This window comes from Serinus canaria, chromosome 1 (genome assembly GCF_022539315.1).
Source record: "Serinus canaria isolate serCan28SL12 chromosome 1, serCan2020, whole genome shotgun sequence".
In the NCBI taxonomy this organism is placed as follows: Eukaryota; Metazoa; Chordata; class Aves; order Passeriformes; family Fringillidae; genus Serinus; species Serinus canaria.
The window spans coordinates 52,360,819-52,384,826 of NC_066313.1; the positions used below are offsets into that span (position 1 = coordinate 52,360,819).

The following is a 24,008-nucleotide window of genomic DNA, read 5'->3' on the forward strand; positions in this document are numbered from 1 at the left end:
CTGTCCATGTTATTCTGTGCCATTTCCAGGTTTGTATAGCAGGTATTACCCACCTATTTGTTCACACCTGTGAGATCTGCTTTTCCTTGTCCTGTGGCATTGACATTTCTGGCAGCTCTGTCCTCTCCTCAATACAGTAAGTTGTGTCTCTTTGGTCCTGCAAAGGCCATGACTATTTCCAGCCTAATTTTATTCCTTTACTTCCTCTCTATAATGGGAAGGAAGTGAGTTTGCCGCCTTCTGTAGATCTCTGCCTGCCCTTACCAGATAGCCCCTTCCTCTGTTCTGCCAGGACCCAACTGAGGAGCACGCTGAAGGCATAGCAAAACCACAAAGATTAAAGGATGGAAGGATCAGCATGCATTCTGTTTATTGTTCAATACAACATTGTAAATAAACCGGTATGTCAGCAATTATTTTATAACTCAGTTTAGATATCACTGGGGAACAAAAACAAAAACCATAAACCAGCCTTTTCAGAAGACCCTCAATGAAAGCTACAAACTGCCTTTGAAATTCAAAGAAAACTCAGTTCCTGACTCCAAAGCACCAGTAAAACCCCAGACTTAATGTTTCCAATCTATTGCTTTTTTTTTTTCCAATGGAGAATCAGGATGGATGTTGCAATGTTTAATTCTTCACAGTTTCAGCAAGCACTCAGCTGACTGCTGTAACAGTAACTTGCTTAGAAAGCAAAGCCCTAAATTAATTTTCTACAGCAGACTTGTACACATTACAGTTTCCAACCTTTAGGGCTACATTCATCATCCTTCTGACCAGAAAGAAGACACCAATTATTGAACCATTCCATTAGATTGAAAACAGAGTAGAAATGGAGAAAGGATTCTTGGAAAAATTTACGCATCATATCACACTTCAGGAAGTTATTTCAGCAGAAACTACATGATGGTCTAAAAAACTGACTATTTTTTTATAGAAGTCAAATTTATTTGTATTTTATACGATGACTAGTGATTTACATCTCACCCACCCATTTGAGAATATTCAAGACTCCAGGCATATCTTCAGCCAGAACCAGACTATTCATATCATTGTTGGTCCATCCATTAACTAGTTACAACAAGGCCTTCTGTGACTAATTATGGTCTGACTGGAGCAGGAGAGGCAGCTTCAAAGAATGGGAATCTTCAGACACACTAGCAGTTCCCTTGGTTCCCAAATTCATTATTTATGTGGATTACACTGAGTTGACAGATTTAACTGGGCTGTTGAAGATATGGTCAAAGAAGCAGAGTCACTCCCTTCCCTTTTATTGTCTTCTGAAGACATAACAGTCATATGCATCTGTCACTAGAGAGAGGAAGTTCTCCATCACTGGACTTCATTTGGGGTTTTATAGGCTGTTTCAGTAGCATTTGGGAATAGATCAATATAATATGTGGTAGGGAGTTGAATTTCTTCACGATGCACTGTAAATCTTTTATTGAAGATACTCCCACTGTTTATTGTTGAAAATCGATAAAAATAAACCTTGTAAAGTTAAAGCCTGGCAATGGTTCAGCACAAATCAGAGAGAAGGAGTAAGAGGCAATGAGCCTCCCTCCTCTTCTTGGATAATTGCCAGCTTGTTTCTCAATGAATATTTAGTAACACTTTCCAGCAATCCAGGAACAAATTTAAAATGAAAAAATAATTATTCGAAGTTATGAACTCTTTGTTGTGAACTCAAACAGGACTTTTGATCTACTCTAGTGGCTTTCTGGTACTGAATTCAGCTGTGGATCAAAACCAAATATCACCTAGGTTATGTTGGATGTACCTGAGACTTACCCACTCAAGAGACTGACAAAAGCACATCAGCCTTGCTCGGGTCAGATTATGGGAGTTACTTTTGAGCATTGGAAAGCTGGAAACCAACCAAAATAGGTAGAAACCGGGAAGAGTTCACTAGGCAGAAAAGTATATCCAAAGTTAACAGAAGTTACTATCATTGGGCATGTTGCCATTACTCCAGCATCATTGTTTTGCCCTATGGCTATTAATTCCTCATAAACAGCATTGTAGGGAGGATCCTCTACTACTTCCATGAAATTCAGTTATGAAGGTAAGTGAAAAAGGGTTTGGAATTTTTTAGTAAAGGGGAAAATTTCCCAGCACTATGCCAGCACAGAGAGATTAGTCTTAGTATCTAAGATACTATCTAAATAGTATCTATCTAAATAGTATCTTAGTCTATTTTATCAATTTATTGAGCTTTATTTAAACATCTATTCTTAATCATTTATACAATCACATGAGTGCTGACTGCAGAACCTATAAGAATGCAGTGACTGCACTTCCCAAAGAAAAAAAAAACCCTCATGAACTTATTGAAATCAATACCCAAAGAACAAGAAGGTATTTCACAACAGACTCTGTCCTTCCTTGTATCAGCAGAATCCTGAACAATCCAAGTGGTAAATAAATGACATGCCCCTGAAAGGGATAAGTACAATACAAGAGAGATTTCCCAGTGTGTGAAGAAGGAGAAAAAAAGTTACTTAAAAGCACAAAAAATGTCACCCATCACTAGAAAAGGAAGTCAACACAGACGGTACAAGAAGAGGGGGATGGAAAAAGTGCGTGGTACCTTTATCCTGTTGGGAAATCCAACCAGCATCACAAAATTGTACTGGCAAAGCCCTTGACAGTCTTGAATATAGAAACACAGGATGACACCAAAATATAAAGGAGGAAAAAGTAAGATGAGAAAGTGTAAAGCAAATGAGGTGTTGTTTTTCTGAATCATCTGCCTTTTCAAATCCCGCAAGCTATCACCTCATTTTGGATGGTCTCCTTCTGCCACGCCATGCAGTCCCTGTGAGTGGTACAGGCTAATGGTGCTGCCTCAGCATTCAGTTTCTTTTTCCCCTATGGCTCTGTTTGCCTGTTACAAAGCCACAGAGAGCTCATTGTGAGTGAGCAAGGGGGCTGCCCCAGCACTCTGAGAGCTCTTTTTTAGCATCACAGGCAGTGGAACAGTTTGCACATTTCTGCTGAATCCAGGGAAGAATAAAAAGGCAAATACAGCAGTGAAGTTTACTGAAATCAGCAAATTTTGCATCTTCACAGGAAAAAAAGGAATTGTCTTGAGAAAGTTGGCAATTACTTGAAGAAGCGGATTATGTCAGGGATAACAAATTACTTTTATTGGAAAAGTCTCAATGCCTCAAAATCCCATTCCCATTTAATCAAAAGGAAAGCTAGATGTGAGCAATCAGAACTTGTGGTTTACTTGTGGTCACATGTAAAAGCACAACCAAGTCACCTACAACACACTGCTAGTCTAGCAAAGATTATGTTGAGAGATACCAGAGTTGAATTGCCTGCCAAGGTTTGGGTGGAAGTACTCAGTTTAGCACATAATCTCGTTTTGAGGAAGCAGCTTTTAAAATCACTCAGACTCATAGTTCCTACTAGCCAAATTCACTTGTACAGCTGTTCCCTTCTGTGTGAATAACTCTGCTGAGCACATACCACACAGTCTGCACTCTGCTGCATCCCTGCTTGTTTGGGGCTTCAGAAGGGAAGGAGCAGTAAAAACATTAGCCACTATTTCTAAATTCCTACCTTGGTGCCTGCAGGTTACACTGCATACCACTTCAAAGAGGGCACAGAAAATTTGCCATTCTGACTCAGCAACACTTTACAGTAGCATAAATAACTTCGCAAGGTGGAGGCCAGCTGAAGATCCTCCTAGTAAATCAGTGTTATTTTTATATTAATTTGTCTGCAAATAAACATAATTTCACCTGTTCTTCCATGATTACTGCTATTTAGTTGTAGTTTGAAGCTACACAGCACCTGTAGCTCTATCATCACTGCTTCCTTTTTCTGGATAAGGAAACCCAGTAAGGTGCTTTCCTTGAAGAACCAGCTTCAATTCAATTAATTTATTCCATCAAACTTTCATTGAAGTCATGGGTATCCTACTGGTATCAGTCAGAAGCTTTCAACAGATTTCAATCAGGTTGTTCACACACATGCTGTCAAACTTATTTAAGGATTATCAGTTAAAAAAACAAAAAAACCCCAACAAAGTGAAAGCATTGTGTAAGAGCCTAATCATGTTCTCTGCAGGAACACAAAATGACAGAAGGTGACAGGTCAGAGCTAAGTAAGAATAAATGCTGGAAGAACTCTGGGAACACAAGCTTGTTGATGGCCATGTGCTTTGCTTCCAAAAGAAGCACAGAGCCACAGCACAGTGTTACCCAAGGGCGAGGTAAAGCACATATGGTTCTTTACATGACAGCAACTTGCACTGTATATTTTCCAGAGCCAAATATTGCATTTATAGAATGATGCTGTGCTAAATAAAAATTAACCCATGTGTTCAGCCCATCATAAAGTGTTACTAAAATGGTTGTATCAAACACTCATTTTGCCAAAGACATGGAACATGGATAACGGCATAGGTAAAAACTTTGGGGCTCTTTAAAAATTGAAGTATTTTGTCTTTTCTTTCACTTTGTTTAAAAAAAAAAAAAATTGAACCCAAACTTCAATTTTCAAAGTGCCTGCTGCAGCAAGGAAAACAAAGTCCCTACTTTTGTGGTAGGTGAAATAGTGTAACTGATACTATGAAGGGTTCTGAAACTTGTCTCAGCTTACATCTCTGCTATTGGTTGATCATTCAGGGCATAATGTCTAAATACAGCCTCAAGTCTATTTTTTTAACTTTCCCTGTAATAATTTGCTCTTTTTTTTTTTGTCTTGTGCTTCACTTTGGCGAGTCTCTCCACCTACAATATCCACAGCCAGTAACTCACCCAATAATCAACATTGTTGTTTCCAAACAAGGAGCATTGTCTGCAGCACAGCAACTTGTGGGGACAGTCATCCCACACAGCTTGTCTGCTCTGTCACTCAGCAGTGGTCTGATCTCAAAGCCCACCATGATAGGCTTTCTGGCACAGACCTTCATAGAAGGTCTGCACAGAATCATGGAACAGGCCAGGCTAGAAGGGAACTCAAAAGATCATCTGGTCCAGCCTTTCACGTGACACAGTGCCTCCATGAAATTATTTAGCATCCTCTTCAAAATTTCTAACAAAGAAGACTCCACCACATCTGTGGGGAGGTTGTTCAGTGAATGATGGTTCTCACTGTAAGAAACATCTTACTTCAAGACAAATATGAACACATTGACATTACTGACCAAAAAAATCCTGTTTGAAGTGGAATCATTCACTCTTACATTCATTACATAACCTGTAAGCAGCTCGGGAGATGTAGTCCCATAGTCATATTATTGTCAACTCAAACAGCTCTAGAACAAGCAAAGAGGGCCTCACTCAGCTTCTGAACTCAGGTCAAGCCCCAGAGCAGTAGCCAAAGATAAGAGGTGTTCGATAGTGGCACTTCTTTCCAGTTTGGAAAGATCCATTTCACTGAAATTCCTAAAGGGAAGAAACAGATGGCTGAGTCATGCCCCCATTATCAAGTGCTGCAAATAAAGTAATGTGTTCACATTTTAAAACTAATGAAAAGCCAGATCTAACTGGTCAGCCAAGAAAGCCCAAAGTAGTTCTCCTGGGCTGTTCTAAGCCTTGGGAAGATGGTGCTGTCTCAAGCTGTGTCAAAGGAAATAAAGGTTGGATATTTGGAAAAAGCTTTTCATGAAGACTCATAGCGTTCTGTAATGGTCTGCCTGGGGAGGAGGTGGAGTCACCATCCCTGGATGTGTTTAAAAACACTGGATGTGGCACTCAGTGCCATGGTATAGTTGAGGTGTTGGGGCATGGGTTGGACTCGATGATCTTTAAGGTCTCTTCCAACCTGTCATTCTGTGAATTCTGTGTTTTACCGGCAACGAAACTGAGATGCAGCTAATGAATCCCTGAAGCTATCTTCTTTTCCTGCCTTGATGGAAGGACAAAAGATTCTTAATTTATAAAGCTTCATTAACTTACCTCTCTCAGTACCTGAGCTAATTTTGGCATCTTTACAAAGCTTTGTACAGGACTAACATTCCCAAGGCTCTTGAAGCCACTTCTGCTAAGCCTTCCAATTGTGTTGTACTTAACAAGTACTAAAAAATCCTTTGCACTATTTTGTTTGAGACTGTACAAACTCTTTCATCTGAAGGGCTGTTCATCACATTTTCATCCTTTTTGTGGTGAAAGCACTAAAAATTAACTAACCTTCTGTTCACAAAGATCTTTATAATTTAATTCTCAGAACCAAAGAGCATCTCAATGCCACCAGAGTGTGAGGAGAGGACAAGAGACAGTCATACATTATGTCACAGACCTCAGCGATGGCTTTCACAAAGCCACAGAGCAGCACAGCTTGGGATGTTCCCCTTACACTGTTCTCAGCCAACTGCAAGAGAGTCAGTGAGTGGAAGCACTAATCAATCACTGGGGTTTGCATTCCTCCCCCTGCCACTTCTCCTAACTGTTGGCATAACAGTTGCAGCATCTTCACGTATTACCATGTTTTTAAAACCTACTTGCAGATTAGCACAGAACATAAAAACAATTTTCTGGAAGGGATGGCTGATGCTTTGTGAGTCCTCGTGTAAATTTTAGCCACAGAGAAAAAACAAAAACAACTCTTGGAATTGCTGAAATCTGGTCCACAAACCCAGTATTGAATCTGGGCTTCTTTTACTTAAAGAGGGTAGAGCAGTAAAAGGCAAAAAAGTAATTTTTTCCCTAAGTACTTGAAAGAAAATGTATTTGTTACTTCCCTCAATAGCTGCAGTTTCAAACAAGCCAAAACAACAACAACAAAAAAGGCCAGTAGTGCTGACACATTCCTCTTCTACATTCAAAAGATGGAAGGAAAAGCCCTTATTTCCCTTTCTGTACTTGGCTTCTCCTTGCCTGTGCTACCCCAGAGCTCCCTGGGGTTTGGTTTACCATGATGGCAAGGCCTGCTGCCCTCTTCATCCTTTCAAAAGTGTAGCATTCAACCTTCTCTTCACTGGCGACTGTCCTGGTGCTTATGAGGTGAAATCCATCTTTGAGTAAAGAGTCAAGCAGCAGGCCTAGCACATTAGTACCATTAATCAGCTTTCTCTTATCAGGCTTTATGGAAACATACCTAAAATCAGAGGGGAAAAAAAAAAAGAAAAAAGCAGTTACAACACACTTTAACTACTTCTTTACAGCACACATCAGCACAGCTGCACTGTGTTTACAGCAACCAAGGCACCAGATATTTTTTTCTTCCTTTAAGATGACTGGACTCTTTTCCTTCATGAAGAGTAATTCTCAGTTCATCCAGTTATGTGCTGCAGAAGAAGCGCTTCCCTTTCACACCGTCCTCCACCACAAAACTTAATTTCTTAAGAAATATCTGTGACAACCCCCATCTTGTCTCAACAGAGGAGAAGTAAGCAGCAGGCTCTGCAATGCTGAAAGTTTTTCAGGTAAGAGTAAACAGTGGACAGCAGAGCCACGTTCACCCCAAGAGAATCACTCTCCAACACACAGGATCACTCTCTACAAACAGTGACATTTATTGCAAAGTTACCTTGTACAGCAGGTTGTGTGGTAACAAATATGAAAATCATTTTCACATGGCCTCCAGTGATTTTATTTGATATAAAGTACAGTGTAAGAATCTATCCAGACATTCTGAGGAGCAGAAGTCAGGTAAAAATACTATTACAAAATGTATAAACTGACAGGTGAAACTGTTCCACAGTTCACAGGCAAGTACACCAAACATTCGTGGAAAGCACAAGAAAGGCAAAAAAGTCCATGTCACCACAAAGACTAAGGAGATAGAAATTCAGCAAGGCAACATAATCAAATTTTACTTATTTCATTACTCAAGATCAGCTTTTCTATTCATCTGCAAAGGGAAATTTTTACCAATTCTGAAGAAATAAATGAAAAAATCAGAAATATTTTCCCCACTACTTAAGTTGCCATAGCCTACTCAACCAATTGCTAGTCCATTAAAATTAGTAATATGTTACAAAGTTAAGGTTTGGCACACAAACATATGTATTGCTTCACAAATGCAAAGTCGTTTTTACTCTAATTGCTTAGCCAAAGAAAGATAAAGTTTATTTTATTTTAAAAAATAATCAAAATACTGCTGTGTTGGTTCATATATCCAAATAGAATATTTTTGGAAATATTTCAATGAAATTTCCATAGAATTCCAGATGTTCTAACAGCCACAGAGGACAAATTAGGTTAACATTTTCTTATACAGTAAGAACACGTCTCCATACAATAGAGACATCCAGCAAAAGATAGTTTAAAAAACCTAAGTAGTCATTAGAATATGATACTGCTATCACAAAAATTACTGATACACAATTGTCTTAATAAAAACAGAACCTGGCTCTGAATTCAAAGAAAACCCACTGTGAAGCATATAGTTAATAATTTGTCTTTTCTCCCTCCCCCTAATAAAAAGCTCTACAAAAGCTTTCCAGTCCCTGAAATGCTGTCTCAGTTCCAATGGAGTTTTTAACCCTTCTTGCCATTCTCTGTTTCCTGTTTTTCATCTGAAAGCCTTTTGCACTATAAGCTAGTGGAGATTTTAGGTTTCCACCCAGTAATTTACTTTACTTTGTTTCCTTTGCTTCATTTTACTGTGTTTTTCATGTTCTGTGGAAGGTGATGCTGTGAAATTCTAAAGTGAGTGAGGAGGAAATTGCAGAAAGAGAGAAAAACCCAAGAGCACTCATAAACAAACACTAAGAACAGTACTTTAGGAAGCTGAAGAACAGACAGATCAGTGTAACAAATTAAACTGGGTGTTTCAGAACTAGAAAAAGATAACATTGAACAGAAAGAAGGAAACATATTTCTTTTTTTTCAGTTTCTTTAAAATGAGCTTTGCTAGTACACAGTGTGCACTTCATAAACTGCAAGTCTCAAAGACACGTCCATAATGAGAAGTCATTCTAGGGACAGTACCTGGCCACGAACTGGTCACCAGCAGAATACTCAGTACCACAGAGAAAAACTATATCGTGATGAGAGGGTCTTTCCAAAGGAAGTGGAACAAGCGATTTCTGGGAAGGAAAAGGGCTGTTCCAGCCCTGTCCTGACTGCTGCCCTGTAAACACAGTGATCTGCTCAGCTAGTGCCTCAATGGTGGTACTGCAGGAACCAAAGATCCGAAAAAAGGCCTGCATTTCTTGGAGAGAAAAACGCACTTCCAAGATCTCCAGCCTCGGCTTCAGCAAATGTTCTTGGCTCAGGAGGTTGGCCAGGGGGTAGAGACCATAGAATTCTGCTTCTCTCTGCAGCCTCTGATAGTCTGAGAAATCAGGTGGTAAGGACACCTGGAGAGTCCTCAAGAAGTCCATGATGTAACTAAACAAAGCTCCATCTCTGTCCACAAAAAACTCTCCATTCACCAGTTTAAATTCCCGGTCATCGTCATTCACCATCCGTGCCAGCCTGGACTCAGGGAACTGCTGCAAGGTGGAAGCCCGGGTTACAAACCTCACACCTCCCACACTCAGAACGACCACCTCTCGACTACTCATGGCTGCCTCAGCCACTCAGGAATTGCAGCTCTCTGATCTACACCTCTGTGGCTTGATCCTTCCTAAACTGCAAGGCAGCTGCAAAAACCATTGCATGCTTTTAGCAAGTGTTTGGAGTGAGGTGTGGAGCAGCAACAGGATTCCCAGGCAACGAAGATGTAAATATCATGTACAATAGTTTTGTTTGCTGGGTTTGGTTGCTTGGAGACTTTGAATTCTTGGAATTTAATGTTTTATTTTTGAAATGAACAGCTTGCAAGGACTACCAGAATACAGTGAATTGACTGTCACAATTTATGAAACCTTGAGAGAGGCCAACGAATATTCCTGAAGGATGGCACACATTATGTTTGTTTTCTAGAAATGTCAATTCAACGTTCTCATTCCATACACTGCTGTTCACACGACCACTGCAAAGAGGTTAAATGTGCTTCAGGCAAGAGATTTCAGTACCGTATGCTCCAGAAGAATGGCACTTCAGAGAGCTCAAGCTTAAGGCTCCCTTTAAATCACTGTATCTAAGGCCAAGTCAATACAACCAGAAAATTCAATTAGCTCCTGAAAAAAGATACACAAAAATATAGCAACAGCAGAAGAACCTATACAAGGCTCTTCAAACACCATCAACATCCACACACCTGCTGCATCACACAACCTGTTCTAGGAATCATCCAGTCATTTTTCCTGGCTTCTGGAATTGCAGTCTGGAGAGGCAGAGAGGGACAGGAGAGCAGCTGTTTTATCTGCCACCTCTGCAGGGCTAGAGCTCAGGCTGCCTTCCCGTGGCATACCCCTGCATGCCTTTCACTGCACTAAGTTCTTTATGTTAAGGCCAGCTTTTAGGAAATTGTGGCTTCAGAGAAACATGGATCTAACAAAACAGCCCAGCTACCCCAACAGTTTGATGCTGGAAAAGTAAACTGCAAAGTATGAACTATCTGCAAAGCACATACCATCCTGCAGCTTGTTCTTATCATTATCTCTAGAATTTATGCTTGCCCCAAAGATACATTTTTGTATAGAACATGTAATCTGAATGCACAGGGTAATCACAATATTTGGTTATACAAAAAGATACCCCACCAAACCAAACCAAACCATATAGCTATTTCAGAGAGAAGTAACATTGTCAGATAGAGGCTGGTTCCAGAACGTGAATGATGCACGCTGCATTTTGCAGTGGAAGGGCAGTCCTCAGCAAACCTGTCAGCACAGTGCTCACCTCAGTCACAACTCTTCTTTCTCTTTCCAAACAATCTCCCAGTTAGAATTTCTTTATAAACTACAACCTTTTACCTTATTCTACAATTACATTAACATCAAACTAAAGATACAGTTTGGCCCCGTATTTTGGTAAGGAAAATGATTTCCAGTGAGCAATATTCCCATAATCACCACTGAAAGAAGAATCCACAAAGTGTTTTTCAAAGCTCCATTTCATTTTCTGGTTTTTTTCAGCGCTCAAACTATGTGAACATTATGAATGTTTTGGAATCATTTTGAGTATTTGAATGCTTTCACTGGGAGTCTGAAAAGACCAATTAATTTAAGAAGTTCCATGTTTTCTTCCCCAGATCCCTCTTAGTTCTTATATTTCAGCAGACACTTCACAACAGTTTATATTTGCACACAAACTGTGCGACGTTATCCAGTACAACCAACGTATAGTTTTTACACTTTTCTCTTAACAGTGAAGCTCCATCTGTCATCTGTTCCCAGTAAAAGACTGCATGATCTGCTATCTCCACGGTATCTGCCAAATAGGACAAGCAAATTGTAAGGAACTGTGATTTCCAGCACTGGAGATTGTCAATGACTGACTCCACAAAGGACATTCTGGTGACAGCAAGAATGAGCAAGAAAATAAGAGAGTTCACTATAAATCTGCGTGAAAAGACCGAGGGAATCTTGAATTTGAAACTGTTGCTTTCCTGAGGCAAGGAAAGTTTGTCCACATCAACAAGCTTTATTCCATTCCACTGGCTGGTATCAAAGCTCTTCATTGTGGGACTGATGTCCACAGTGGAACAAGGTAAAGGGGTTTCTTTGAGCACCTTGATTTTTTCCCTGAACTCCTGCATCTGTTGCAGAAATATAATGGGCTCGGACACATCTTTGAAGGCCTCTGCAATGTTAAAAGCCATCCGCTGCTCTTGCAGAATCGTGTTCAGTTTATTGATTTCCGGATCGTAGGCCTGCATCACCGCAAGCTTCATGGTCTCAAAGTCAGACAGAATCTCATTTCGTTTCTGCTCCAGCGTGTGCTGCAGCTTCTCAAAGAACTCCTTCACTTTGTCAGAATCTTTCGTCAGCATCTGCAGAGCTTTCCTCTTGCTGGTCTCTAAGGTATCCAGCCGTGAGAGGGCATCTCCACAACGCCAAGTTTCAAAGCCCTGAAACAAGGTTTCAAAAGCCCGCTTCTCCTGGGAATAAGCTTCTTCAATGGAACAGAAAACATGCTTTGTGTGGTCACCACGGGTGGCACAAACTCCACAGATCAGCTGCATGTCTGTCCTGCAAAAAATGTTAAGGGGTTGCCCACTGTGCACTTTGCACACAGGCATTTTTGGAGTTACTTTGATTTTGTTGTACTTCTCCACGATACCTTTCAGGGAATAGTTGACCTGCAAGCTGTTGACTCCAGTGACAGGAGTCTCCTTTCTGCATGTGGGGCACTTGAAAGGGGATGGCCTCCAAAGCACATTCCGCACATTTCCATCAAGAATTCCTTCCAGACACTTTCTGCAGAAATTGTGTGAACAGGGCAGGACGCGAGGATCGTCAAACAGGCTACAGCAAATGGGACAGGTCAGATCTTCCTCTAGGAGCTCCATCATGTCCTAGGAAAGAGAAAAAAGATGGTAACAGAACTTACAAAACTTAGTTCTCCCTCAAGAAGACCATACAAAAACCCACCTGAGACATGTCTCAGTGAGAAAAGGATGTATTTTTTCCTCCAGAATCTTTAAGACAGAGCCTCAGCTGGGTTTTTGCAGCCAGTCCCCCTTAGGTGTGGTACCTGGCCAGCAAATGGCAGGCACAAGAATGGTGCAATGCTAAGACAGAACCATTTTGTTGGACTCTCAACTAGAAATGCTGGAAAAGAACACTTGCCAATCCCAGCAAGGATTCTTAAAGAAAGTAACTCATGTACTCACAATCACAGTACAAGACTTACATCTTTCCTTGCTGATGCAATACACAGATATGGGATTTGCACAGAAGATACACAGTCAATACAGTCTGCTAAGATCTGATTACTTTCTACTTGCTCCACTCATCCAAAGCTTCCAGCTTCAACCCCACACACTGGCACTGCAGACAATACTAAAAGTGACTGAAAAAGCCCAGTTGCAGTGTTTCTGCGGCTACAGAATACATAATGTGTCTTTTTGCTCTACTTGCAAGGCCAAAGGAGAGTCACCACTCACTTTAAGAATTAGCTTTTCTCTTGCTCCTGCAGTATTTTTAAATAAACAACTGAATGTGTTACTATTAGGCCATTCAGCAGAAAGTTAAAATACTTCAAATAACTTCAAATAACAGCCACCCATAATCCTTGATAATTCATCACGAAACAAAACTGTTAAACATTTTTACTCATCTGCAAACTTTATTTCCAATTCCATTCTCACAGCATTCACACCCCTGAAATTTCTTTCAGTGGAGAGAACCTGCAGGAAGAATATTTATCATGTAATCCTTCCTACTGGAAAGTCTCAGTGAAGGGACCCAGCACACTGTCCTTCCTCTGCCTCTAACTAAAGCCAAGTTCTCAGATGCAGACACCTTGTAATTTACAGCATGCTCCAAGAAAACAAATAACTAATAAAGACCAAAGAAGGTGACAGTCTGTATCCTCCAAAGCTCTCAAACACTTTGTTTTGAGCTATAATTAGAAAGATGCTTCCCTTGCATAAATTCCTTCCGTATTATACAACATATATTCATACATATGTAATAAAATTCCTTTTATAAATTGAAAGACATCACAGAAAAGTGCATCAAAGTACTGCTGTGACATCAAGGCATGAGAATGAGCTCTTAAGTAGTTTTGATGTAATTTCTAAGGTTTCTGTCCCCTCAAAGAAATATGAAGTGGAAAACATGGGAGCCAAGAATAGAGCTGCAATGGAAGATCCACGCTGCACAGGACAATAAGAGCAATAAAAACAATACCACTGATCCAAGGAAAGTTAAGTTCACTATCAGGAAAAAAAGTGAGGTCACTCCCAACTTTCCTTCCTCAAAGTCCTTACAAAAGAACCAACAGTCCCAGTAAGACTTCACAGTAAAAGCTATTCTTGGGAAGTGTAAGCAAGCCTCCCATGCTTTCCAGGTGAGGAGGAGGGATTGTCATAACCCAAAAATTCAGTAGAACTTTTCAGTGGGCTGAACAAAGACAGCAGTTCAGTGTCAGGGAACTCTTATCCTTCATTATATAGCCACCTTAACTCTGACAGCCACCCCACTATTTCATTGTAGAAGTGCTGGCTAACAAGCTCATGACTTTTACAATGAACTTTAACCAAGCTCCCGACTCTCCCAACAAACTTCAGCACACAGTAAGGGGTAAAATCCGATTGCTGCACTTGCTGGGATGAACAAGAGAGGAGAGAGTAAAGATGGAAAATAGAGAAAGTCAAGGACAAAGACCACCAGTCCTTAGATCCCACATTGGTCCTGTCACTGTGTATGGTCCAGATCCAGGATCAACAAAAGCCTGGGACCAATGGCCTCCCTTTTACAGTTTCCCTAGGACACATCCCCTCATTTTTTGTGCCATTTGGTGCTGCTGGCACACACACAGTGAGCCCTTAGAGCCCTTCAGGAAATGAGTGGGGGGGCTGGAGGCCTGTGGTGGTCCAGGAGCCCACTTTAGTGAGGTACCCAGGACTTGACCCTTCTCTTGCTGCAGGCACACTAAACGTGAGCCTCCAGGCTGACTAACAAGCCCAGCAATGAAAGGAAAGCTGGCTCACAACAGCGCTTCCCTGCCTCAGCGGGACCGTCCCTCCTGATCCCAACTTTCCTGTCCCAGCACGACAGTCAAAATGCTTGAGACAACTATGCTTATGTGCTTATGCCCCTCCACATATTTTCTGTGCTTGCTGGAAAAAAGAGACTTTGGAAAAGTTGCCAGCTTTTTTACTCAGAACTAAAGTCAGGAGGCAGAAGAAGCCACCACTACTACTGGGGAAAAAGTCCCAGAGAAAAGGTCTTATAACTCTAACTAATGGGTTTCCTGTAAGCCCACAGACCCCATTCAGAAACCTCATTTTCTGTGAGGAGAATGTAGTTTTGAAGCACCTCTCATGCTCTCAAAGCAATGTTTCTCTTTCATCTTTTTCTTAGTGCTAAAAATGATGGGATGACAGGAAGGTGGTAATTTCATCTCTCCACTCTTGAATCTTCCTTTTTGTGAGCAGCTCTCTTTCCAACTTGTACTCATAGCTTTTAGCTACAGTAGCAGCACAAAGATCAGTTCTGCTCATGTGTTAAGAGGATAATAACTACAAAACTAAAATTACAGTTTTCCATCTCTTAGTAAATGGAAATGCACAGAGCAGAAAATATTTGATCTGGTCCATCTCCTTTGCCAGGGAGGATTTTACTTCCCAGTTAGGGAGCTGGAAAAGCAGCTTTGCATGCCTGACAGCAAGAACTGCAAACCAATGCAGAAAATGCTTACTGTAACACTTTCCATCAAAATTGCAGGACAAACACTGAAGATTTTCACATCCCTAAAAATACAAAAAACATACACAAAAAGTCTTCATGATCCAACTAAAACTGTCCTGTTGCATTTCAACTCCACTTACCGAATTACATAATTATGCTTCATAAATATAACTGAATTTCAAAACCTTTACGCAACATCACTAAAAACACTGGATTTTTAAAAAAATAAATGGGCAAGTCTACAAACTTCCCCCCTCCCCCTTTTACAACACCAGAAATGCCAAACCAAAAATACTGAAGACCTGTATAACTGGTTGGACAGATTAACTTCTGTCTTCTTTAATTTCAGAAAGTAAACTGTCTGTGGATTGAAACATCCCTTAGCAACCTGGTATTTGTGTGATGATTTCAACTTTTCCACTGGGAATTTCTCGGTGTAACCTCTGACCCAGGTTTGGGTAGCCCTGGAATTCCCCACTTGGAGCACATGAACCAAAAGCATCTCTGGGTACAAACCCAACAGATGTCACCCATCAGAAATAGCAACTTGCACAGTTTTATCATTAGGAAGAAGAATGACAAGCAACATCAAACCATAAAAGCAAAAACAACCACAGTAGCTTTTTCCCACACTCCAGACAAAAATTCATTTAGCATGCTTCTCAGAAGTTGGGTTTATCAGCCAGCAGCATGCTGAAAGTGAAACCAGAATTTCACCAGGCTTCAAAAAAACCAAAACGATAACCCCTGAATTACAAGTTTCCTGCAATGGTGTGTAACTGTTCTAAATGAGACTTGACCAAGTGAACCTACATTTCTACAAACAGTTGAGCTAGTCAGGAGAGGTCACATCTCCGTTCCTTGGCAAGGACCCTGGTCTGTGTCAGGACCTCCTGTGAGCAATTTCACCAGCCTTCTGCCAGACCGGTGTGTTGAACCAGCTCTGAAAAGAGTCCCATATAGAGGGGAAGGGAGATGGAAGATCCTGCTTCCAGCAGCTATGACCTTAACCCTGTTCACTCCACTGAGAGAAACTGCAATCTAACAGAGGGTCACTGTATACATTTTATTGGGGAACGCCTGACCTCCATGAGCAGTAGGTAACAGGATCATAGAATGTTAAGGGACTGAAAAGGACTTTGAAGATTATCTAGTCCCAACTCTCCCTGCCATTGGCAGGGACACCAACCACTAGACCAGGTTGCCAAAGGCCTTACCCAATCTGGCCTTGAACACTGCCAGGACTGGGGCATCCACAACCTCCCAGGGCAATCTGTTCCAGTGTCACTGTCCCCATAGTAAAGAATTTATTCCCAATATCTAAACAAAATTTCCCCTCTTCCAGTTGGTACACATCACTCCTTGTTCTGTCACTATAGTTCCTGATGAAGAGTCCCTCTCTGGCTTCCCTGTAGACCCCATTCAGCTACTGGAAGGCTGCTATCCAGACAGCCAAAAAGACCTGGGTAAATTGCCCATGCCTCAAGCATGGTATTTCATGGCCAAAGGTTTTTCCAGTAGCACCAGGCAGATCCAACATGTCCAGACTCTCCAACGGCAGGAAGGCCGGAAGAAATAAGCAATCTGTACTCAGTGCATTCACAGCCCCATGAACACCGTTTCACCCCCAGGGCTGGACGGTCTGTCGAGCGCAGGGGCTGCCGCACCGCTAGCCCCATTGTCCCTCAACCTGGCAGAGGTTCCCTTGCTGCTCCTGGCTACAACCCCCCATCTAATTCCAGCGGGGAATCTCCCGTAAACGACGGCACTGAAGCCAGCCGCCGGCCCTGGTCTCGGCGGAGGTCTCAGCGCACCGCCTAGCTCCGCAGCCCGGGGTAGGGAGGCCCTGCTGGTCCGCCCGCGCCCCGCGTAGCGCAGCGGGGCTCAGGGGGGATGGCGGCTGCCAGCGCTACCGGCGGCTCCGGCCGCGGCCGCAGCGTCCCCCGCCGCCTCTCACAAAGCCGCGGCCTGCGCTCGCCCGGCCGCGCCCGCCCGTCCTGCGGCCCCCGGGCCCCGCTACTCACCATGGCAGGCCGGGGTCGGGCCGAGGGGCTCCGGGGCAGGCGGGGGCCCGGCCGCCTCGGTCACTCGCAAGGCTCGCCGCGCTCCCGCCCCGCCCGCCGCCCGCCTTCCGGGCCCGCCGCTCCCGCCCCGCCGCTCGGCCCCTGCCCCGGCCCGCCGGAGCGATCGGCCGGGAGCTGCTGCCCTGCCGTCCCACCCACCTTGGCCGTGGCCGCCGATCCAGCCCCAGGGCAGGAGCTGCTGCGGCTCTTCCCTTCCTCCGCTTGCCTGCGAGCGGCCGGGGAGGCCTCCGGAGCTGTCGGGAGAGGGCCGGCGGTGGATGCTGATTGCCTGAGGCGGCGGCCGAGGCTGCAGCCTGTGCCTCCGCCGAGATATATACGGGTTTCTGTTGTTTGTTAACTCTGTTAAATTACACTTGAGCCTGCAGCTCACAGGCGCACTTTGCACAGCCTAAGGAGGGGCGCTGCTGGGTGACAATCCTGCTGGGGATCTGCCACCTTACGAAAGCACTTATTAAAAGAAAACATAATTTGAGACAGATAGCCTTATGTGCTTCATAATAGGAGAGCGACTCATTCTTATTTGCTTGAACACACTGGTTATACCGTTTCCAGCTGGTGAATCTCTTGGAGATTTAACGTGGCCTGTAAAACCAGTGCAGGTTTTCCACAAAACACTGACTAGTCCCAGGGAGATGGAGCAGAAGAGATCCCTTGTCCACTTGAAAGAACATTCTAGTTACAGGACTATGATACTAAGTCTGGAAGTGCTGAGATGTCAGAGGACCGTTGTGTTGGGTATCTCTTTTGCAGTTCTGTTAGTTCTCAGTCAACAGAATAGGTCTCACATCAAAGTCAAACTGAACTTATTTTCAGGTTAGACTCTGTGAAATACTACATCAAAAGCTGTTCTCAAATGTACATACTCTGCCTCCTGCATCTCTTCACTCCCCTACTCTGCACCCACTGCAGTCCTGTCACTCATCAGCACAGGGGAGACTCTTCACCTCCAGGATACCCACACAAGGAACATCACAAATCAGACTGTATTTCTATCAAATGAAGCTCCCTTGCACATCTGACATATTTCTTCTCATTATTTAGGAATCTGGATCTTAAAAGCCATTCAATAACGTGCCAAGGTTCCCCAGTTCACTGCAGTTACTCCTCACCTTCTGTCCTTGCTGGCCTGCCTGCTCAGCTGGACTCAATGGGAACAGTTTGACCAAGGACAAGCATTTTTGAAAATCCATTTCAGAGTGCCTACACACTGAGGCATTTCTTCCACTATCCATTGGAGAACAGCCCCAGCAGGTAGAGTTGCTGCACAAAAGCAACAGAGACCTTCAGATGTATTTCAACATCCTGCTTGTTCTTCTTGATTGTCCAGCATCTTGTTTGCTGTTTACTAAAAACAAGTAATTCCAGGTAGTTTCCCTCAGCCACCTAAGCTGCTTTCAACTGATATCCCAATGCTTGTGCATTTACAGTTGCTGAGTACTTCTTGTCTCCGCTTTCCCAAAAGTCACTTTTAGATCAAGAATTTCTGTCTCCTATTAATCTTCTCTGTAATTTTATGGTTAAAGATTAACAACAACATGGCATTTTAGATTTCTTGCTCGTTATTTCCATCTATTTCTTGTATAACATTTTAATGTATTTTTAGAGTACATTTTATTTTCTATTAATTCTTTGGGCTGGTCCAACTCTGTCTCCTTATAAATAAAGAAGGAGCTGAATGGGTAGAAGAGTGGTTGCCTGTCCACCTGGGATAATGCCTCTTCATTAGGTCCACTTGAAAATGTTCTTGTTCCTCCTTGCCTTTGATTTCTTCTGTCAAAGTAGAAAGCTTAAACTTCTGGGCAAACACACAGCAGGATTTCTGTGCTTGGTGCATAGAAACACTGCCTAGCCAGCACCCTACTTAAGTGTCCCATGGCTGTCCTGAGCATAATCAAATAGAATTTGGTCACTCTTCTACTTCTTATCTGACTGAGTGACACACAACCATTTTGCACACTTACAAGTCTATCTTTCTATACTTTTAAACTCTGCTTCAACAGCAGCACTTTCAGAAGCAGTTTGTTTACGAGCTTGCATTCCTGCATCCAAGAGCACGGTGTCTTCCCAAGGCAGCATCAAAGGCTGGTTGTGGAAGCTTCAGAGAAAAGTTCTGGCTGATGGAAAAGAACATTTATAGATCTGTGGATATAAACAAAGCCAAGGGAAATCTAGGCTCAAAGGAAAGGCCCAGCTTGAAAGGAGATGTTAGAATAAAGGCCACTTAGTTATGGGAGGGTTGAGAATACAGGGGTAGAAATTTGGAAGGAATTATACGATAGTGGTAATTTCCAGATTTTCAAGACAAGCACAATATTTTTTGTAAGACAAAGGGCATTCATCTACTGTCATCTTTAAACTACAAAGAGAACTCAGATCATGGCTCTTCTAATAAGCACTATACCAGATTTCTGAAACTGAAACTCTGAGTTGTGGTTCAGTCAGTAATCTCAGAGCTGACAGCTACTACTCCACTTGCCTGTCCCAGCTGTGCCAGCCTCTGCAGATGCTCTACTGAGCTGATTCCACCCACTCAGTAAGCAGAACGTTCTTCCCTTTTCTTTGAGTTTTGTACTGATTCAACAAGTTAAATCAGTCCAATGCAAGATTAGACAATCACCAGATCCAACGTCAGAAGAGAAAGGAAAAGAGGAGTAAGATTTTCCTCATCCAGTGGAAGCAAGCCATTAACGTGACTCAAGTTGTAACAGGTACCCTGACAGGCAGATTCTCAGGGGGTTAAGCCAAGACAAGACTGTGCTACTGGCAAAAGTCATCATTCCATCCTTTCCCCTTTCCTTAGTCATGCTTTCCTGATGCCTCCTCTCTGCTGGCTATGACACTCATGCAGCCACATGTTAAGCCAGACCGGCTTGCCAACAGAGCTGAAAGCTAATCCAGTTTACCAAAAAAAGGAAAAAATAAAATAAAAGGGGGGGGGGGGAAGAAAAAAAGAAGAAAAAAAAAAAAAAAAGAAGTTTCCAGCAGGATCAGTTTTGGCAGTCAGCTGATCCTGCAGCCGAACAAACACCAGTGCCAGGATGAGCCAGTGAGAGGGCCTGTTTTGGTGGCAGCCTGCACACACGTCAGCATAAACCAGAAGTGCCCCCACAGGCCATAATTTCACAAATGCTTCCAGCCAGCTATTGCCAGCACTGCTGCCAAAAGTAACACAGCCTTGCCCTCGGCCACACCAGCCGCTCATTCCAGGCTCCAGGCACCCGCTGTGCTTTGCTGGAGGAGAAGTGATTGATAAATATAGCTGGAGTTAAAAGCAGCATTTTTTGTCCTACCAAATTTGTATTCCACATCAGTAAAGCACCTCTGAACCAAAGACCTGTTGGATTTTAATTGTCTCCTGGGGTGAAACTCCAGAAAAAGAGGTGAGTTGAGGGCATTTTACAGTCTTATCCTTGGCTGCAAACCTGCCTTCCTACTAAAGCTAAGGCTTCACATCCCGTTACAGAGGTGTCAGAGCACACACAGAATACACTCCAGCTTCAGGACAGAGACTTCTCGAAGGACTCTGCTTTATTCAGCTGGGCTGGGGTAAGCATACTCTCAATCTGAGGTGGCTAATGTACTCACTGTGGGTACCAAAATATGGACATAAATCTGCAAGAGCTTAGAGCAGCTGGATAAGAAGATACCGTAAGATAACACAAATAAATAAGTTATTCAAAACAGCTCCGTGTATCAAATACCTTACTGAGGTATAAATGTTTCACAACTATATTGTATCTGACTACATTTTTTTTCAACAGATACATCTGGACTATATTAAACATTCCAAACAAGGGATCAGAGAAAGCAGTTTCTTGTTATTGTTCCATAAAAGCTACTTTTAATATGGATTGTAGAAATACCAGGCATTAAAAATTCATGAAGGATCATCAGCAACTGAAATGATCAACTGCTGTTTTGAGGTCTGAATTTCAGACACTGCCTTGGTATCTGCAGGGTCTCTGCTGACTATTTTAGCAGTACTGAAAAACTCTGTAGTTTTACATACAGAACTTTGACCTACAGAGTTAACTAATATCTAGCACTTTGCCAGATTTTTCTTCAGAGGGATGTGGGGGGGAATCGATGATGAATTCAGTCAGCTCCTTAGCGAAATCCTATTTATTTACAAAGAATGTACAGCCACGTCCCATTTCCTTGCATGCAGGGGAAGCAAATGGGAGGGAGAACTGTGCAGCAGTCCAAGTTTGCTGCTCCAGCCAGGATGCTTGCCCAGAAGAAGCTGTCCCTTGGCTTTTTCTCAGGGCCATACACCACTGCTTCTCCCACTGTCTGCTGGCTCTTGCGTGGTGTTTCCGGTCCTGGACATGCACACAGGCAAACACAGCTGCAACCAATCTGTGCTCTTGCTGCTGCCCTCACAAGCAGTCCCTAGAAAAGTCTCCCTGACTTTCCCCAAATTAGTGCTTGCTCATTCAAGTTAGCTCATCTTAGCACTTGGCCACGCACCCCTGTGCCATAGGCAGCAGTTTCTCATTTTTAGCTATCTTATGCCATAAAAGAACTCAATTGCTCCTTCCTGAACCAAGCATGGCCAGTGTCCCTGTCAGTTTTAACGAGGTTTGGGATTGCCTATAGATCAAAGCTCTGCTCCAGTGGGTTTTGCTTGTATTGCATAAAGAGGAAAGGAGAAATTACCTCCAAAGCAAAGAGAACAACAAAGAATAAAAGTAATTTCCATATGTAATTTCTTCTATGATTTGGCAAGCGTCAGATTAACTGTGTAAAACAGAGGAGTTCCTACAGAATGTTAATCTTCACAAGAACTACATTATGATGAAGATTTCAAAAGTACAAGCACAACCTGTTTTTCATCTGAGACCTTGTCTGTATCATCTTCCAAACCACAGGCCTGACCCTGGGAGTGGAAGGACTGCTTTCAATAAACAAACCTTGATTTTCCAGTCCTGCACCATCATTTACTTCTGTGCAAGCTGCATGGAGACATTACGAAATCCATTCCAACATACATAATAACTACTTTTTTACATTGGTTTTCACAGGTGTAAATGCCTCCACAAAGCACGCGGCAGCAGAGAAGCAAGTCCGATTGGTTTTTACTTGCAGGACAAAGAGGAATTATTCCTCTGAGAACAGATTAGTCATGTATTACACTGTTGTAATGTGTGCTGCCACAATGGGAGAAAGCTGCCCTCTCCTTCAAATTTGGCATACCAGGGAACCTTTCTGAAACATACTTGTCTGAAGCCAGTAGATGTACTTTTCAAGGCTAATGAGAGACAGTTGTATTTTGTGAATGAAGCTCTAAGCCAGAGAATGAAGCAAATCAAAGACCATCATTTTCCTGCAGCAGGTCCTCCAAATAAGTCTGCACTTGTGAAATGGATGGGAATGGTTGTGTTCTACTAGCATGGTTCCCAGACAAAATGTTTCTGCTGCTACTGTTCAAGGAAATAAAGTTAAAACACTGCAAGCAGCAAACATGTCTAGGCATGCTGAGCATAATTTTGCATCCAGTGTGGGAGGGTCCAAAATACTTGGCCACCCCAAGTGAAAGAAATGAATATTCAAGTAAGGCAGAAGCTGAATTAACCCGTGATTACCAAGCACAATTATACTTCTAAATATTGAAGGCAAGATCTTAATTTCTTTGGGGCAGTTCTTTGTGCACTTTAAAGCTTTTGGTGCTCACACACTCTATAAACAGCCTGGCAAACACATTTACAAGGACAGTGCTATCCTGCTTCAATTGTTCACCTCACCCTTCAAGAAAGTAATTTAGAGCTTAAATCTCTAGCTAAGTTTTCTTTTTATTTTCTTTTTGTTTTCTTTAAAAAACTATATTAACATTTATCGTTTAGCATTTACTGTAACAAACCCACAGGCAATAAAAATCCCACAGTGACTTAAGTGAGACTAAATTTGTGAACGACAAGCTACCAGTAAGAATCCCGATGCCCTCCATATGAAATAAATAAACATCAGTTTTCACCTAATATTTACTTCTTGGAAGTTCAAGACTAATCCCATTTGGCATATTTTAAGGAAGCGAGCTCTTGACCCCAAATGTTTATGGGCTGTAACAGTAAGTCCAATAAAAAAAAAAAGGAAGAACATTTTAAAGCTGCTCTTAAAAACAGATTGGTTTTAGGCATGATTTTGAGAAAGACAGCACTTCACCTCATGTTTCAAGTAAAAGGGGGCAAGTGTGACTGATACAGCCCATCCAGACCAGTAAGAGATTTGTGGCTATGAAGGTTTATTTTAACAAGGATTTCTGAACATCTGTATTAACCCCCTGGACCCCACAAGACAGATAACACAGTACCACATGGGTTACATTACTTACATCATACTTCATACTGTAATAAAATGTTAAGGGAGCCTTCTAGGTGAAATTCCACAAAAGAATATACTGAAATAATGAGAAACAACAATTTCATCCCAAACTGGTTTGGAGATAAAGAAGCCTTCAGATAAAAGTAATCAAATTACCTGCTGTCTGCAAAACATTCTACATCAGCAGCTCATGGCACATTTATTTGATCTTTTTCTGCAGATAAATAAAAACGGGAAGTGGGCACAGGTAGCTTTCTATAGTCATGTTATCCATATTTACTGTGTTGGAGGCCAGTTTGTGGGTCCTGCTCTGGATGCTGTGTATGCTGTAGGAATACAGAAATAGACATAGAAATGCATGTGTAACCCAGAGACCATGTTACAGCTCTTTTATTAGGTGGTATTCTACCTCTGTGAGAGGGACACAAGGCTGGCCTCAAACTGTGCTTTGC

At 42.3% G+C, this 24,008-nt stretch overlaps 2 protein-coding genes and 1 long non-coding RNA gene across 5 annotated transcripts in view; 1 reads left to right on the forward strand and 2 right to left on the reverse strand.

Moving 5' to 3' along the window:
• LOC103827394 (uncharacterized) overlaps positions 1-8,872 on the forward strand; it is a 95,470-nt gene extending 86,598 nt beyond the window's left edge. Inside the window, exon 6 of the long non-coding RNA XR_007777893.1 lies at positions 7,121-8,872. This is a non-coding gene — a long non-coding RNA (uncharacterized LOC103827394). The remainder of the gene's footprint in view (positions 1-7,120) is intronic.
• KCNRG (potassium channel regulator) lies at positions 134-10,322 on the reverse strand. The gene is made up of 2 exons (XM_009102926.4): positions 8,892-10,322; positions 134-7,053 (listed from the first exon to the last, which is right to left on the reverse strand). Exons 1-2 carry the CDS (start codon positions 9,467-9,469, stop codon positions 6,801-6,803), a joined length of 831 nt encoding a protein of 276 aa, XP_009101174.1. The 5' UTR covers positions 9,470-10,322; the 3' UTR covers positions 134-6,800.
• Positions 10,323-10,887: 565 nt separating this feature from the next.
• On the reverse strand, positions 10,888-17,617 carry TRIM13 (tripartite motif containing 13). 3 transcript variants are annotated; one of them, XM_009102925.4, is made up of 2 exons: positions 17,374-17,617; positions 10,888-12,309 (listed from the first exon to the last, which is right to left on the reverse strand). In XM_009102925.4, exon 2 carries the CDS (start codon positions 12,304-12,306, stop codon positions 11,077-11,079), a length of 1,230 nt encoding a protein of 409 aa, XP_009101173.1. In that variant the 5' UTR covers positions 12,307-12,309; positions 17,374-17,617; the 3' UTR covers positions 10,888-11,076. The 3 variants fall into 3 exon arrangements, with proteins under 3 accessions (XP_009101173.1, XP_050832089.1, XP_030089852.1); XM_050976132.1 differs by lacking the exon at positions 17,374-17,617 and adding an exon at positions 17,176-17,342; XM_030233992.2 differs by lacking the exon at positions 17,374-17,617 and having other exon boundaries at positions 10,888-11,983; positions 12,075-12,279.
• Between the last annotated feature and the right edge of the window lie 6,391 nt (positions 17,618-24,008).